Here is a 17,227-nt window from a genome sequence, read left to right on the forward strand (position 1 = left end):
AACAATTTCAATTTAATTCAATTTTTTAAACTTAAGCATATGTTTGGTAGCAAAGTTCAGTACTGAAAAAGCAGCTACATTTGTTGTTTTATGGGGGGTGGAGGGATGAAAGGAAGAAACTATAGCTAACCTTTTACCATCTGTCACTTCTCATCCAGAATTTGGCTAGCAGCCATTTTTTTCTTCAGCAAGAATTCCCTGTCTATAGATATCAACTGAAGGTAGAAATAATTGGCTTTTTCTGCCTATTATTCTTTCATTGACCATTCACAAACTTGAGTTCTCAAGCCAGCTATTATTCTAATTCTATCCTCAAAGTTATACATTTTCAGCAGAAATATTCTGCACAATAAGGTAAAAGTACTGTAGGTAAAATCTAATGTTGTATAAGTGGACTTCTAGTCATGCAACAGTGGAAATTTCTGTTTTCCATTCTTTTCAAAGATTTTTCATCCCCCAAAGCAGGAGTATTGAGGGCTGGAGGAAGAGCAGAAATCCATTCTGCTGAGAGCTCCCTCTATCTTGGCAGACAGGCATAATAGATTACAATCAAATGAAGTTTCCTAAAGCACATTTCAGCTATTTGCTTTAATAAACAATGTAGCCAATTACACTTTTATCATCAACTAGTAATTGACAGTATCCAGTTGTGTCTCCCCTAAAGTGAAGGACTTGGCAACATTTTTAGGTGCCAGCTGCTTCTCCCCAAAATGATCCTCCAGAATTCCAAAAGATTTCAGTAATCTCACCCTGAGCTTATATAAGATTTCAGCATTTTAAATAAAAATAAAAATAATTTTTATTAAATTTGGGGGTATCTGGAATCATTTAGGAGTATTCTGGATATCATGTTGTCAACTTTAGTGGATAATAAAATAAACCCAGTTACATTTATCCCATTTAGCTATCACTGCCAGATCAGATTCTCTTCCTAGTCTATCATGGAGGGTTGAAATGGATTAGGGCATGGGGAAGGGACAAGCAGAGCAATGGAAACTCTCACTGTATGACTAGATATTCTCAAATGTCCAAACCTACATGCAAAATGTACTAAGCTAATAGATTAATTTTAGAAATATATTTTAGTTTAAATGTACATAAAATGTGTTACAAAGGTATGTATGTGTGTGTGTGTGTGTGTGTGTGTGTGTGGAGAGAGGGAGAGGGAGGGAGAGGGAGAGGGAGAGAGAGGGAGAGGGAGAGAGAGAGAAACTTAAATAAAATGGTATATACGATCATGGGTTTTCCTTACTTCATTGTAAATGATCCTCCAGTCAATTTACCCGTATCAGGGTCAAGAAAAGCAAGTTTAAGGCAGCAAAGTGTAGGCAGCCCAACTTCGTATTTTATTCCAACTATTTTCATCAACTCTTGTTCCTAAGACAAAAATAAAAAATATTGACAGTAATTTACCTTGCTTTTCAGGTGAAAAAAAGGAGGGGGGGAGAGAAGAGAGGTTCCGATAACTTACATCTCTGAATTAAAATGAAAAACCAAACAATTAATAGAGTAAGAGTGGTTGATGAGCACTATGTTTTATCAGCTCTTACCATGGTGGCTGCCGATCATTTTGTACAATATCAGTACTGTACTTCTCTCAGAGCCTAATCAGACTGAAAACAGAACTCAAACATAGTAAATATAAATTGTAGCAGGGTATTCTATGAATATCTTCCTTATAAGAATGTGCAAAATTTTTCAGGCTTAGGATAAAACACTTAAAAAAAAAAAAGACCAAATATACTCATTACAAACATTCAATGGAATTCCAGGGAGTGTAACTGTGGTGCTGTATTCAGCCTAAAAACTGGAGAGTAATCTTCTGCATTTTTCTACGTAGGCTGGGACAGCACGTCCCTTGACTTTGGCTGAATGGGGTGAGTTTTAGAATGAAGCAGCAAGCCTTTTTGTGTATGGGGTATTGAGGGAGCCATTCCAGACCTGAAAGCTGTGGGCAAAAGAAAACTAAGAATTCCACAAGGGACCCCGTACTTGACTGGACTCAAAGCTGGTGCTTCTGCTACTGGTATTGCTGAAAATATGTTCCCTACCTGAGGCAACCACTATACCTGCAACCCCATTTTATTTCAAGTATGGTCTCTCTTTTTATCCACTTTTAAAGCAATGTAGTGCAGTGTATGACTAAAACAAAAGAGTCATTGCTCCATCCCATCCCTTTGCTTGGCCCCCTTTTAAATTTCAAACAACATTTCCCTTCTGCCAGAAAACTTCCCCTCTCTAAATAAGGGCTGCCTAGTTATTTAGCAGAATTAATTCTTCTACTTAAGTGTCGCATATATAACTGGTACTGATAGTACTGTCTTATGCTACATACACATGCACAATCACATACAATCACAAAACACAATCACATACACATACAGATACATTTTAAATAGCAGCTTGCCCACCTCAACCCACCCATTCTCAGTTTAAGACTAGCTAGTCTTAAATTAGCTCCAACCTAATATTCTATTTAAAAAAAAAACACTCAAACAAGCCATGCCTGAAAATAGACAAGTCAGAGACATAGGGCTAGTAAGAGAACCAAATTATGATCTATTGGTTAAGGGAGAGGCTTGATTTTAGTACTAGGTCTAGTCCTCCACATGTATAAAGAGGAGGCAGATGCTAGATCAATGCCAGGCCAGGCTCCCCCAACTTCAAGACCCTGTGGAACTCTACCTATCTCTTGTTCAAGCAGCTACTTATTTACATGACAAGTGTGAGGCCACATGTTGCTGTAGAACCAGAATGGAAGCTATGCTAGACAAAGCTTTCATATAGTATGTACACTGCTTATGCTTGTACACTTTGATGTAGTCCATGCTGCACTTTGCTACAATGTCATGTTTGGACTTGTTACGTGTCCTTTTTCTGAAGTTGTTCATCTTTTCACATTTCAGCTGTAAAAAGAGGACTTCCTTCACTGAGCAACAGTCAGTTCATGACTCAGAATGGGCTCTTTTTTTCTGTGATGTTAAAGTTTTAGTACATAACTGCAGGTAGGCAGGAAAGGGTTCTCTCCTGGACAATAGCACTTATTCCTTTTTTTCCCCCTCTGGCTAATATTCTCATCCACCAAGCAGAAATTGTAACCTCTGGGTGTTTTAGCAGCCAGTCAGTAATATGTTGCCCCCCACAAAATCCCCCAACTGTAAACACATCTGCTACTGATGTCACTGGGTGTTTGCAATGCTTAGGTAATCTACAGCAAAGCATGCCAAATTATGCCAGCAGTGTGACTGGAATTCTTTTTGTCTATCTGTCTACCTGGCAGCCCTGGAGGGTATAATCAAATAGAACACTAATCTTTTCTCACATATTTTTTTAATTACTACTTGCACAAGACAAAGGAAGGATACCTGAGTTTCAGTACAGCAAACAAATTTCCTCCATACAGTTACTAAAGTAACAGTTTTCAAAAATGTTTCTAAAATAATCTGTATCCTTTATTTCTGCAATTTGGCAGGCTGCTAGCAGTCAGCATGGACTACTATTATGCTCATTCTTGTGGTTCTCAGTTGAGGAACAAGAGGTTTATTCTGAATTCCCGGTGCAGAAAGAAATGCAGGTAGTCCTCATTTAATGACACTAACTGGGATCAGAAACTCCATTGTTAAGTGACACGGTCATAATTCGAAAAACTATGTGACTGTGCCGCTTAGGAATGACAGTTCCCATTGCCATCATTAAATGAAGTCTACACAGATTGTTAAGCAAGAACCTCACCTGTGACTTTTGATTTCCTGCTGGCTTCCCCATTGTCTTTGCTTGTGGGAAGCCGGCAGGAAAGGTTGCAAATCATAATCACGTGACCGCAGGACGGTAGGTACAAGGTCCAGTTGTAACTGCCACTCTTCAGCACTTCATAAGTTTGAACGGCCACTGAACGAGTGGTCATTAAATGAGGACCACTTGTAGCTCAGTGTAATAGGTCTATTATCTTACTGTTTTGACCTTTCAAATATGATCAGGTAATTACCATTAAACACAGTGTACTGTATTTACAAGTACACATATAGCTAGATTTAAAGGCTGAAACTATGCATGGTACCACCTAAGTTAAATCTTAGTTCAGTAGGATTTATTCCAAAGTAAGAATGTACCAGATCTCAACTTTACATATAGACAAAGAATGTAAAAAGAAAGAGTGAGGAGGAGACATACCCGTAGCTCCATCTTATGCCATGGCTGTTTTTTAGGATTAATGCTATATATTTTGTTTTTCTTTGCCATTAGAACATATGCTTCATGACCTTGCCGGAAATAGTAAACCTTAAGAAATTAAACACCAGAGTTAATGCATGAAATATCTGTAAATCTAAAAAAAAATTAACATTCTCTAACTGAAAGTATTATTTCAAAACCAGAGTTATTTTTCAGTCTTTCAATTTCAATTGATCCACTTTCAATCTTTTCAATGTTTCAATTAAAAATAATAATTAAATAATTAAAAATAACTTGTTGCCAATTAACTTTTCAAAATGTTAGAATCCTCAGTAGCATCTTATGAAAGTACCTTTTCTGAACAAGAATCCATACATTTTATATATAACAATGATAAATATGCATTTGGAGTTGTATTTTGTTTAGAGCAGCACATTATTTATGGCACATTTTCATTACTGACATAAAGTAGTAACTGGAAATAAACCAAGATTCAATTGTCCGAGCATTTTGTAATTTATATTTTTATATTGCATCATGTTTATTAGCACACAGAACATCTGAAGTAAAATTATCCTAAAATGTGACCACTGACTGATCAGAAGGGTTATTTCTGTCATATTTTACAATGCTTAGAAGCTACCTACAACGATGAAGCAATAGTGTGTCGTCTTCTTTAGCTCCAATGACCAAGTTATCACCCACATAACTGGGATATTTGTGTGGGATCTACAAATATATCCAATAAAAACGTTTCCAAATTGTGCAACTGATCTCTGATTGTATGTAAAATATTAACAATGCTATTCAAGTTTACATCTCTGTACGATACAGGAAAGCCCTCTAAAAACATTCTATCCAATAGAGCTAGAATCAGAACAAACATACCTTATGGATAAAACTACGTTTCAATTTCCTAGACACAATTTATCAGTGTTGTCAATGTTAATCTAAACAGCTTAATTAACTTTAGCTCATATATTAGAATACTTATTTATTTACTTGGTCAGTTACACATATTGGAAAGACTTCAGCAACATGAATGAAGTGACTCACAGTATATGGACCACTGTAAGATAATTTGCAGAGAGTGCTGAACATTGGTATTCTCTGTGAAAGTTCCTTCATACATGATATGCAAAGATATTCATACTATTAGTACTTGGGAAGTGCAACTCGTAGCCTACTTTTTAAAAAGCTTAATTTTTTAAAGAATTACTCCCTCTCCTTTTGGCTCCTTCTCAGTTGTTTTGAGGGCCAGTTCATAGCATAAAATAACTCAGGTGACTCAACAAAAACTCTGAGATGAATGTGTGAAGTATCAGCTTTTGGGGCTAACAGTTTGTGAGTGGTCACCTGTCCTAAAGGGCTGTTTATTTCAGAGAGTAAAATGAACTCTTTTTCTGTTTAATGTGAGAGGCATCAGATATGGGTTCTAACACACCTGTGTAAAAACCTGGAAGTGCAGATGCACTAGGAAGGGAGAGTGGGTAGTAGCAAATCCTAACAGCCACCAGTAGTCTCTTCATTAAGCAACATTTCCTGAAAGTGTCTGCCAACAACTATTGGTATACCTCAGCTATTGTGCATTTGAGGATACTGCAATTGACACACTGCAGTTTGTCACCCAAGTCAGTCTTAACTGCCCTGTGAGACCATCTCTGTTAGGAGAGAGACAAGAGGTGTGTCTTACACAACTGAGTTCAATTCCCTTGATCAGAGTTATCTTTCTGAATTGGCTGTCCAAGTTTGACATGAGTGGAATTATTTTGCAGTGGCTCTTCTCATGTTTGGATTGGTGTTTATGTAAAAATATTCATGGTATCAGTGAGCTGCTTTTTCTTCTCTTTTGGTGCTAAGTGATGAAGCAGTTGTGTTAGATCAGTGCCTGGAAAGAAAATTTAACTGGATAAAGCTGGAGTTAATTCAGATCAGTTGGAAGTATCTATAGTGGTCTGTGGATTTTAACCTGCTCCTGAGGTAGTTGCACTCACTTTTTAAAAAATCAGCCACTTCAGAGATAATGAGTAAAGATTGTATCAGGACAGAATTTCAATGCACAAAATAACTCATACCCAAGATACAGGCCAGGTCCATTATATTGGCTAAGAGCTGGAAAACCTGGTTAGCTGCAGTTTTCTAGCCCTTTCTGGAGGTGAGAACGCAAGGGAGAGAGACTGCTGAAATGTAATAGTACTTTGTGAGTGCCACCAATACGTTAAAATATTTTATTTTACAGGTATGCCAATGTAACCTAGAGTTCCTGGTTTGCTTTTAAGAAAAAGAGTGGCTACAGAAGGAAGTTGGCAAGGTAAGGGAGTAAGTGAATATTTTATAGCTGGAGCAAAGCTACTGGAATGGCTACCAATGTCCTGAAGATGTGTGAAGCTGAAGCAAGTCTGAACAGTAGCACCACACACAGAAAATGCAGGAGTTTGCAGATTTATCTAGAAGTGTACTGAAGCCATAAAATCCCACTGGCAACAGGCTTCTTGGATGGTGATCAGGAAATTCACATAGTACTAGCAATACTGTACAGATTTCTTGAGAACTAAATAAAGCTCCACTCCAATTCCCTCATTGCTGTATCCCTATTAAGTGATTAAGAGTGGATAATATGAGTTACTTTATTTTGCTTCTCTAGATATAGAAAGATATATGAGCAAACTTTGTTTCACAGATAGACAGATATCAATTGAGAGCTCATTAAGCTGATAGCAAAGCTTCCAAAAAGGAAGTAAGTTTAGGAAGCTTATACCACTAAATTCTGAAGGAATTTATATTGCTGCCTATCTTTTTTTGGATTTCTTGGGCATTAGCCTTAATGACTATGAAGTTATTGTTTCTTTCAAATATCTGGATTTGTTCCATAATTCTTTGGCACTTCTGAAATCCCTGTTTCAAAAGTGTCTATTTGAAGAAAAAAGAAAAGTTGGTTATAGACTGGCAATATCCACACTCCAGAACTTTAACCCAGAGAGCACATCTTGATATCCCATTCACTTCTACAGCACTGATAGAAAATTACATTGAATCTAGAATAGCATCACTTGCAAAAGATACCGTCTAGGTTAGATTTGGAAATGCACCTTGGGGAATATATCTCTAGCAAAAAATAATAATTCAGAAGACACTTGGAGGGCTCTATGTATCTTATTTCAAGGTGAATTCATGTATTTCTTACTTAAATCTCAAAAGTATCTCAAACTTTCGGTTCAATTATCATTCTCCTAACAAGGTGGTTACTGGAATGGTTACAAGAACTTTCATCATTCTTTTATTAATATAAGATATAGAATTTTTAGCAATTTTTTATTTTAAATAAATATTTAGGCAAATCTGGACAGTAAAGATAAAAACATTGATGTCATTTTATGAACCAGCCCTGGGAACACTGTATTTGGGGTTTATTTATATTGCTGTTGTTCCTTACAGACAGTGACAATCCAGCCAGTTAGATTTCTTGATTCCAGCAGAAGTTTGGAATTAAGTCCCTTCTAGGAAGAAAATATAACAAATAGGAAGGAAGATAAAGAAACATATATGCCCTGCTTTGGAAACCTTTAGAAGGCATCACATAATTATCATTTCTTTTAGCCTTTTTCCAAATCCGTCTAAATGAAAAACAAAGAACATTCAGAAATGGGAATAGCTTCTTTGAAACACTTAGTGAAAACTAGAGAGGCTTGACAATCCAGTGATGCATTAGGAATTTTTTATTACAAATGTCCTGAAAAGCTGAAGAAAACTCAAATGGGGCCTATAAGGCCCCTCTGTGCTATTCAGGGGCTGGTATAATTAATTAAATTTGAGTTTCATGCTTGGAACATTATTACTTCTTAACATCATTAATGTTATGAAAAGTTCTCAAACAGGCAATCATCTTTAGAAGGTGCTGAGTCTTGCCTATCCAATATGGAAGGTGCCTAGGATATGTGAATTGAGCATCCCAGGTCACAACCTTGCTGAGATTAGCAGGTTTAGGTATGATTGCCTATGGCTCCCTACTATTTCTTACATTCAACAAAGAGAAAATGCATAGGAGAGTTTCCTTGGAACAACACAAAAGGCTGCAGTTTCCTTCCTGGCAATTCTTCTTATTTATAATTCTTTCTTTAATTTATAGACCACTTTTCACTAGAGCAGCTTACTCTGGGATTTCTCTTCATTCTTCCCCACAACAGCAATGTTGTGAAGTAGGTCAGGCTTAGAGACTAAGACTGGCCCAAGTCACCCAACTGAGGGTGGACTTGAACCTATGTTTCCCTGCTCCTAGTCCATGACACCAGCCCAATTATAATTCTATAATTCTTAGTTTACTTTTTCTGTCCAGATGTTTGCTGGAGGGACACTCCTTGGGGCCATCCAACAGAGAAAAGAGGCCAAAAAAAAAAAGAAAAAGTGTAGAATGAAATAAAAGAGGGAAAATCTTTGCTTGCTTTTAAGGAAAATTACAGAAGGAAAATTAGTGATGACAGAAGGCAAATAGGTAAGATATTTGACAAAAGGAAAAAGGAAATAGAAAAGCCTAATTTAAGATGAAGGTATAAGGGTTTAAAATGAAGGTATAAGGGTTTGTTTTCTAAATTACAGTACTCCAAAGTGATTGACAGAGGGAGAGAAAGAGAGATTCTTAATGTGGAAATTTAATAAACTGACCATGAAAGTGCAGCCCAAGGTGATGCATAAAAATGAAAGAAAAAGTAAGTACCTCATCTCCCATTTGTGGTACAAACGGACATCGTCGAGGAACAGGATCTGTAATCCACACTGAAGGCAGCCACTCCTCTAATGTCAAGCCATTTTCCGCTAGCACACCCACAGCCAACCTCTAAAGAAACACACACATCTATCTAAATTAAACTCTAGCATTTGTTATTTTATTTTAAGCTTTTGCTTAAACTTAGCTGTTCTCAAAAGCATCTGAATTACCAATTTTAGCAATACAGGAACAAACCTCAGGTCTGTGTACTCCTCTTTCCTTTTCCAGCACAAATATCAGCTGCATCATGTTAAAAATGAAAACAAAGGTTTCTAATAATTTTCTTGCAGCCACATTAGAGTAGGAAAGAGGGTATGCACAAGGCTCATGCATATTCAATCACCACAATCAATTTTCTATTAGCAAAATAAATATACCCATCAAATGTGAACTTAGTGTAAGTATTTGATAAAAATGTCAGCATCCCTCACATTAATTGACTAACAACTGGACAACTACTATATAATTTTTTTTTTCTAGAAAGAGGACAGAGTTCATATTGAAAGAACTGTATTTCCCATCTTAGTCCCCAGCATTCCCAGACATTTGCACTTGGGAACTGGGACACCCTGAAGACTATGGAAGATGAAAAAGAAAATTTGTAGAAATAACCCCCCTTTTTCACATAAGTTATAGTGATTCCAGAAACACATGTAAGTCTTCCAGTGATTAAATTTAGAACGTTATCCTTCATGCAGATGGACTTTACTAGACTGATTAAAAATAAAATACAGAATAATTTACTAGCTGTGGTATTACTAATGCATTGTTTTTACTGTTTTTATTTTTAAAATATTTATAAAGTTTTAAATAATGTTCTAATCTGCTCAGAGAACTCCAGTTATTAGACAAATCAAAATATAGTAAATTAATTAAAACACAGTGCTAATATTTATGTGTTTCAAGATAATGGAATAAAACTGCTGGATCCAACCACTATTTTGAGCTCTAAACTGCTGAAATTTGTATAGACTTCCAAGAGCTTGTTGCTAGGTAGGAATGGCTGGGCTGGATGGATATTTTAACATTCAGGAGTTTTAATTTGTTTTAGGCAATTCAAGGCCAAAGGGATTTTAAAAAAAAATTGTTTAAAGTAAAACTGGGAAAAAGACAGATACTTTCTCATCTCGTTACATAGAAAGCCATGCAATATGAAATAATATGAGTACATCCCCAACCTCATCTTAGCAAGGTTTGTCAGGGAACTGTTATTTCTGTGATGATTTTCTTGGCTTAACCACTTAACTGATCACATGGCGCCTGCCTCCTGGTGGTCAGTGTAACTGAAAATACCACACAGGATATATACTGTGTAAAACTCCAAGAAAGGTGTGTATGTGTGTAAGTCATGTAAAACCCTGTACGTGGGGGCATAATAAAACATCTGTATCTCTCTGCCCTGAGATTTTAAGGGAAGGTGGATTGTTTATAGCTTCTGATAGATTCTATATAACCCTATACATTAAAAGTATAATTCATGTATATTAACATTAGTGAGAAATAAGCATTACTGATAAGAAGCATTTTAAGTTAGACAATGTTTGATAATTATGGTACAACCTTTTGTTTCCTTTCTTTTGGTTTCCTTTTCTTTGGAGATGGTGGACCATCTTTATCTTCAATACCTTTCTTCCTTTCTTTTCTGATTTGTTTTTGTCTCTGTTTTTCAGGACCCTCTTCATCTTCTGAACTGCTCTCTACTTTCTTGGTCTTAATTTTAGGAACTTTCTTTGGTGGTTGTAAATTAATTCCAGCATCTGCTGTCCAGTCTGAGTAATCACTGGAATAATCACTAGGAGTCAAATAAATTAATCAATACATACATATGCATTTACATGCAAGTTTAATATCCATCACAAAAAGTATTACTTTCAAGATGATATTGAAAAACTAGCTAGCTATACCAAGATGAAACAAGTGACTTCTGTCTTAGCTATTCTGGAATTAGAATGCATTCAGTATAAACATTTTAGGTGAAAAGCATGAACAAATGTGCTACTTGAAACGTCATACAGAACCATAAGGTATAACCGTAAACATAAAACCAGGTGGACAGAACTAGAATATTCATAACAAGAATTACTTAATAATAAAAGTTTAATTTGATGCTCTTAATTCATCAGATGCTCTAATTATTTATTAGTTCTACATTCCCAAGAAGGGAGTTTTGAACTTGGGACTGTCAAAAAGAAAACATTTACATGTCAAGCTGTTTTTTAAGCAAAAATGAATGTGAAAAATAGTTTGGAATATAGCAGAGGGGACCTTTTTCCCTCAAAGATGTGTACGAGCCCCCTGTCTGACTAAACCACTGAAAAAAAAGATTTTGAGGAAAAGGAGCAACTAGCAAAATCCCACGAACCTTTGCGCAAAGTCCAAATGTTGCTATTAATAGGTAGTTTCTGGGATTTCCACTAAAGTCAAAGTTATAGAAGAAACACTTCCTTACATAATCAGGCAAAACAATATTTTCATGTACATTTTATCTAGAAGGACATCTTTGGATTCAACTCATGTCTGCTTGAAAAGTATATAGATTAAAAATATTTGGAATCAATGTTACTATTTCTTATGATAGTCCAGTACAGCTACAGTTTCTCCTCTATACAAAACTAATACCTTACAATTTGTGGTGTAACGTCTCCTCTGGTTTATAAGCTTTATAAATATATCACTCTAACACCTTTTGAAAAATGCTGGTTTCTTCATTCATTCCAACAGAAATCAGACCCAAAGTCAATATTGTTCTATATTTTTCTGGAAAGTTTTTAGATTGTACTATTTTTCAATGAATGAAAATGCATGATATATCAAAACTAAATCCTAGAGATATTCTGGAGGGAGTTTAAGAGTGGCCCTCTCCTTCCTCACAAAAAGTCATTCCAGAGAACCCTCCTACTGTCAAGTTGGACAGAAATGAGGCAACTCCCACTGGAAAGAAGTGACTGAAAGACTTTACACATGAAGTCTTTCATTTTTTATCAGATTCTTTCTTCCATAAAGGTTTTTTAAACTCATTTTATTTTTTTTTACTCAAAGTATTTGCATGAATCAGAACAATTAACACATATCTTACCAAACATTTAAGTTTAAACAGCATGGTTCCTTAATATTCAGTTACTTACCTAGAACTACCATCACTATGCCATGCTTTTCTTTCATCTTCTGATGTTCCTCCACTGGCAACAACCATTTCTCCTTCCTAAGAGCAATATAATACTCAGACATTTCTTCTGACATGCTAAAACGTGCTTCTTTAAAAATAATAAAGTACTTCTAATTCTTCTAATAAAGCAATAAGTACTTTTAATTAAGAGTCCAGTTATTCAGTGACTTTATTTATTTCATTCAATTTTGATGCCACTCTGAGTGGCTCACTAAAAATTAAAAAAACAACATACAAACAACAAAATACAGTAAAGTAGACCAGAAGAAATTACAAAAAATAACCACAAAACACCTTTCTTGAAAACTTAGTAAGATCAAGGCAAACACTGGAAAGTGGCTACGTTAATCACTAGCCACAGACTCACAACAAATAATTAGCTTATAGTTTGTTTCCAAACATAATTAATATAGAAAACCTGAAGTGGTTTGGGACCAGAGTATCTGAAGGGCCACCTTCTTGATATAAATTTGCCTGTAACATACTGTAAGTGCCAAGGGTTTTGTTACAACATGAAATACATAAAATGCCCATTTCAGGGGAAGTATTCCCTGTGGAACTCCTTCTTTGAGTTCTTTGCTGTTTTCAACCGGCAGTAGATTGTTCCATATAGCACTGGTCTTTTCATACTGTATGAGACTGCTGTATTCTCTTTTACACTGTTTGGGATTTGTTTTAGCTTTATGACTTACAATATTTTTAGTTTAAATCACCATAACTACCTGGCCAATTACATGATTAATAAATAAATACCTGCTAAAGGAAGCAAGATTTCCCTCTGCACAGTACTAGGTAAACAAAATTTCTCTGAACATTTGCTAAAAAGCTTTTTCTGAAAAAGTTCAAGTACCATTTAATGTATGTAATACAGGTAGTCCTCGACTTACGACCATTCGTTGAACAGCCGTTTGAAGTTACAACGGTGCTGAAAAACTGACTTCTGACAGGTCCTTGCACTCATGACCACTGCAGCGCCTCCGTGGTCATGTGATCAAAATTCCAGTACTTGGCAGCCAGCATGTATTTATGACAGCTGCAGCATCCCAGGATCACGTGATTGCCATTTGCAACCTTCCCAGGGGGCTTGTGACAAGCAGTCAATGGGGGAAGCCAGATTTCATTAACAATTGCATGAGTCACTTAATGACCATGGCAAAAAAAGATCATAAAATTGGGCACAACTCACTTAATGACTGCAATGCTTAGCGATGGAAGTTCCAGTCCCAACTGTGGTTGTAAGTCGAGCACTACATGTTTATGGACAGACCTAGGAAAATCATCCCTCTTTACCTTTCCTTCCCTTTAAGAAAGGAAAATCAAGTAACCTCAGGAGTATGAATGATTTTGCATGCAATCAAGCTAGGGCAGGGGTTCCTAAATTTTTGTCATCATACCTCCCTTTAAAGTAATCTTAATGTATACACCTCCCCTAAATTCCAAACACCAAAATGAACACAAATGAACAATGGAAACAATACAATGTTTATTTTTAATAAAAACATAAAAAATAAAAATATTCACACCTCCCCTGGACTCCATCTGCACCTCCCCAAGGGAGGTCACCTCACAGTTTGGGAAACCCTGATCTAGCATATCAGAACTCCTCAATGCACAGTCATGTCCAGTTCTGAATCCAACTTATAACATCATGTAAATGGTACAGAAATTTCATTTTTCATTCAAAATTCATATTTATATATTACCTTATTTCACTGTGTAAATCCAAGATAATTAGTTCTCCTTACACAAGTTAACTACAAAATGTTAACTGCTAACTGCATATATCAACTGCAGATAATCAGGTTTTTGCAGGCAAAATAGCACTTTGTATGTACAAAAGAACAGACCGAGCTTTGGGAAAGCTTGAGAGTTACACATATGCCACAAGAGACATAAAGCCTTTGATTTAATGGATTAATGGGGGGGGGGGAGTTCCATTATAACCAAATCTATTAAATCCGAATGTTATTTTTCAAGCCTGTCTATCCCTCTGAAGCAATATTTGTCTCACACTGTTCCTGCAGTCCATATTTATAGCACACCAAATCCACCAATGTTTTCTGCTCTTGGATTCAGGGTACAGGATGTCACAGGCAGCTGCTCTAGTAGGTTTAAGTCATGCAGATCACTATACCAAGTGGAGAAAGAGCTACTGCATGCCTTCCCTAAATAGCAAATGTAGGATTTGTAAACCAGGGAGCAACTGTGTTTATTATCTATTATTTGGTTGCCAGATTTATCAATTGGGCTTCCTGTCTGATGCATTTGGGGTTGATGTATTATATCTGCAGTCCATTAATCCAAGGTTTGCTGAATCAAGGGTTTACTGTAATTTAAGATGAAACATAACATAATTCTTACATCCGAGGAACTGCTTCCATTTTCAATGTCTTCATTTGGCCTGACAGTTTCCTCTAAGGCATATCTGGTTCGATAGTTATGTTGGTTGGCCTGTTGTTTTTTCGAATCACCAACATCTAATACATGATCATGTGAATGGTTCTGTAAACACACAAAATGGCTATTAATCACACCTTAAATATTATTCAGGACTATGAAAGATTTTATGTGAAACACTACAGAGGCACTGCCCACCAGTGGAGATGAAAAGGTGTTAGATAAACTAAGTCTGCTCCCCCTTATACACTCTTATATTAATATTACAATCTTAATGGTCACTGGTTAGAATTCAATAAACACCCCCCAAAAGACCAAAACACAAGTATAAAATTACATAAATATTTGTGACAACATACAAATTATAGTGGAATGAATTCCTTGAACAATAAAAAAAACAGCCTGATAGTACTAAGATTGTAGAAAATTTTACAACTTTCTATTGTCCCAAATAGTTTAACCACTTTTTAAATTGTAACTATGAATAAGAATTAAAATAATACCACAGGTAATTGAAGGGTTTTTCCAACCTGACAGCAAAGATGTTTAAAGCCTAAGAGCTACTCAGGGCCTTTAAAACTTTTTCAGGCTGCAGATTTTTGTTGTTCTTGGAACCCCTGATCAAGCAGCAAAGTTCTAATGATAGAAAACTGGCTATATTCAAGTGAACTTTTTTCTTCTTTTTGCTCCTAGTCTTTCATGAAATCCCACCAGGTCCTTGCACAACTTGAGAATTCTGTGGAACAGAGTTTGAAAACACCTAACTTTCAATAGCTGACTAAACAGATGCAAGCCTATCAATCAGTAACATATGAAAAAGTTTTCACATAAGTCAAGAAGCAACCTCCTACTACAGATAGTCCTCACTTAATGACCATTCGTTCAGCAACCATTCAAAGTTACAAAGTTATGAATGGTAGTCACAACTGGTCCTCAAAGTTATGGCCATTGCAGCACCCCTACAGTCATGTAATCAAACTTTGGGTGCTTGGCAATCAGCTTGCATTTACGACTGCAGTGTGTGCTTCAACTCCCTCTATGCACCTATCTCCCCACATCTCTGCCCTTTTGCCACCATGCACACCACCATCCTGCCTCCTCCCTGGCCAGGCCCCATGAGCTGCCTTTGGCAGACAAGGCTCTGCTGCCCTGCCATGCTTGCTGTGTGTGTCCCAGGGCCGCACCAGCACCCAGTGCCTGGATCCCAGGCCAGCAGCAAGAGGAAGAAGACAGTGAAGGTCAGCTGGGGGCAGCAGGGGGTGGTGGCGATGGAGTGCAGGCTGGTCAGAAGGGCAGAGATGGGGGGATATAAGTGGGTGGAAGGAGTTGAAGCAGAGGCAAGCACGGCAGGGCAGTGAAGTCTCGTCTGCCAAAGGGAACTCACTGGGTCTGGTGGGGAGGAGGCAGTGGGATGGAGCCGGCAGTTTATGCAGGGCAGGAGAACTGTTGAGGTCAAATTAAACACATCCAGCTTGTTTGCTCTCAAGTTTATGATACTTTGCATTATGGGCAAGAGTGCACTGCTTACCTTGGGCAAAGATGGTATCTTATTTTCTCTGGGAACATGACTTATAACGTGCTTTCTCCTCTCTTCTGCTCTGTATGTTTTTATTTCTTCTTCTCCCTTTGCTGTTCGCCATTCTTCTTGCCTACTACAGGACAGAAATTCAAGCATTAAGGTTAACTTCAATGTATCAGAATTACATGCACTATTCTAATTCTTGTGGTAGGAGCCACACATTTGCATCCAAAATTCTTTGAGAATATACAACTTTGTAATAATTATGTCTACATAAATCAAACAGCAACAAGGGCTGCTTCTACAATTCTAAAATATCATATTTTGTGTAATCCACTCTAAATATGAAAAACTGTGCCTATTACCCCTAGGTAATATATTTGTGTAATTCTACCTATAAAACTGAGCAGTGCAAAATACATTTCAGAGTCTTAAGCTATTATGTTCCCCAAAGTACCCTTTCTTTTAGCACAGAGAACCCACATATTAGAAATAATAACAAAAACGGAAGCATCTATAGTATAACTAAATTAATATTAAAATCAATAATAAAATAATCACATCATACTAGCAACACACTGACAGAATCATTGATGAAGATAACAAATAAACAATAAAAGATTGTGTCAACATACTAACAGCCAAATGTTCTCCAGAACAGCTCCATCTTAAATAACCTCTGGAACATTATAAAAGATGGGGGAACCCCTTGAGAGACAACACAGGCTGACCATTAAGACTTCTATAACATCATCACCTGGCCCAGGGTAGCAATGTAAAACTGAGCATCATCAGCATACTGATGATGCATCCCAAACCAAAAGACTATCTCCTCCAGTGGTTTCACATAGATGTTAAAAAATAAGGGAGAAAGAACTGAACCCTACAGCACCCAACTGAAGAGTCACCAACTCAGCCTCTCCTCCCCTATAACCACTGACTGGAACTACCCAATAAGTAAGGAGAAGAACCACTGTAAAACAGTGCCTCTAATTCCCAGCCTTTGCAGGTGATTCAGAAGGACACCATGGTTGACAGAATGAAAGGCCACTGAGAGATTCAATAGAACCAGAAGCAGTACACTAATTCAGGTCCCAACCAGCATAGTCAGTGGAGTTTCCATCCCAGGCCTAGGCTAGAGCCCCGAGTGAAAGGGATTCAGACAATCCACTTCTTCTAAGGTAGTTTGTAACTCAGTTCCTACCACCTTCTC

The 17,227-nt window shown here is 36.9% G+C and overlaps 1 protein-coding gene across 2 annotated transcripts in view; it reads right to left on the reverse strand.

The window, feature by feature from the left end:
• The window catches only part of PHIP (PHIP subunit of CUL4-Ring ligase complex), a 110,628-nt gene that overhangs the window by 33,509 nt on the left and 59,892 nt on the right, over positions 1 to 17,227 (reverse strand). For both annotated transcript variants that reach the window (XM_088137893.1, XM_088137891.1), the window contains exons 20-26: positions 16,024 to 16,147; positions 14,460 to 14,600; positions 12,058 to 12,134; positions 10,493 to 10,724; positions 8,882 to 9,001; positions 4,171 to 4,278; positions 1,253 to 1,377 (exon numbers count right to left, since the gene is read on the reverse strand). In XM_088137893.1, coding sequence (XP_087994019.1) covers positions 1,253 to 1,377; positions 4,171 to 4,278; positions 8,882 to 9,001; positions 10,493 to 10,724; positions 12,058 to 12,134; positions 14,460 to 14,600; positions 16,024 to 16,147 — 927 coding nt within the window. The remainder of the gene's footprint in view (positions 1 to 1,252; positions 1,378 to 4,170; positions 4,279 to 8,881; positions 9,002 to 10,492; positions 10,725 to 12,057; positions 12,135 to 14,459; positions 14,601 to 16,023; positions 16,148 to 17,227) is intronic.

Source organism: Python bivittatus, unplaced genomic scaffold, assembly GCF_059951505.1.
Source record: "Python bivittatus isolate LINGU-HERP-01145 unplaced genomic scaffold, Pbiv_v1 ctg000020_np1212, whole genome shotgun sequence".
Taxonomy (NCBI): domain Eukaryota; kingdom Metazoa; phylum Chordata; class Lepidosauria; order Squamata; family Pythonidae; genus Python; species Python bivittatus.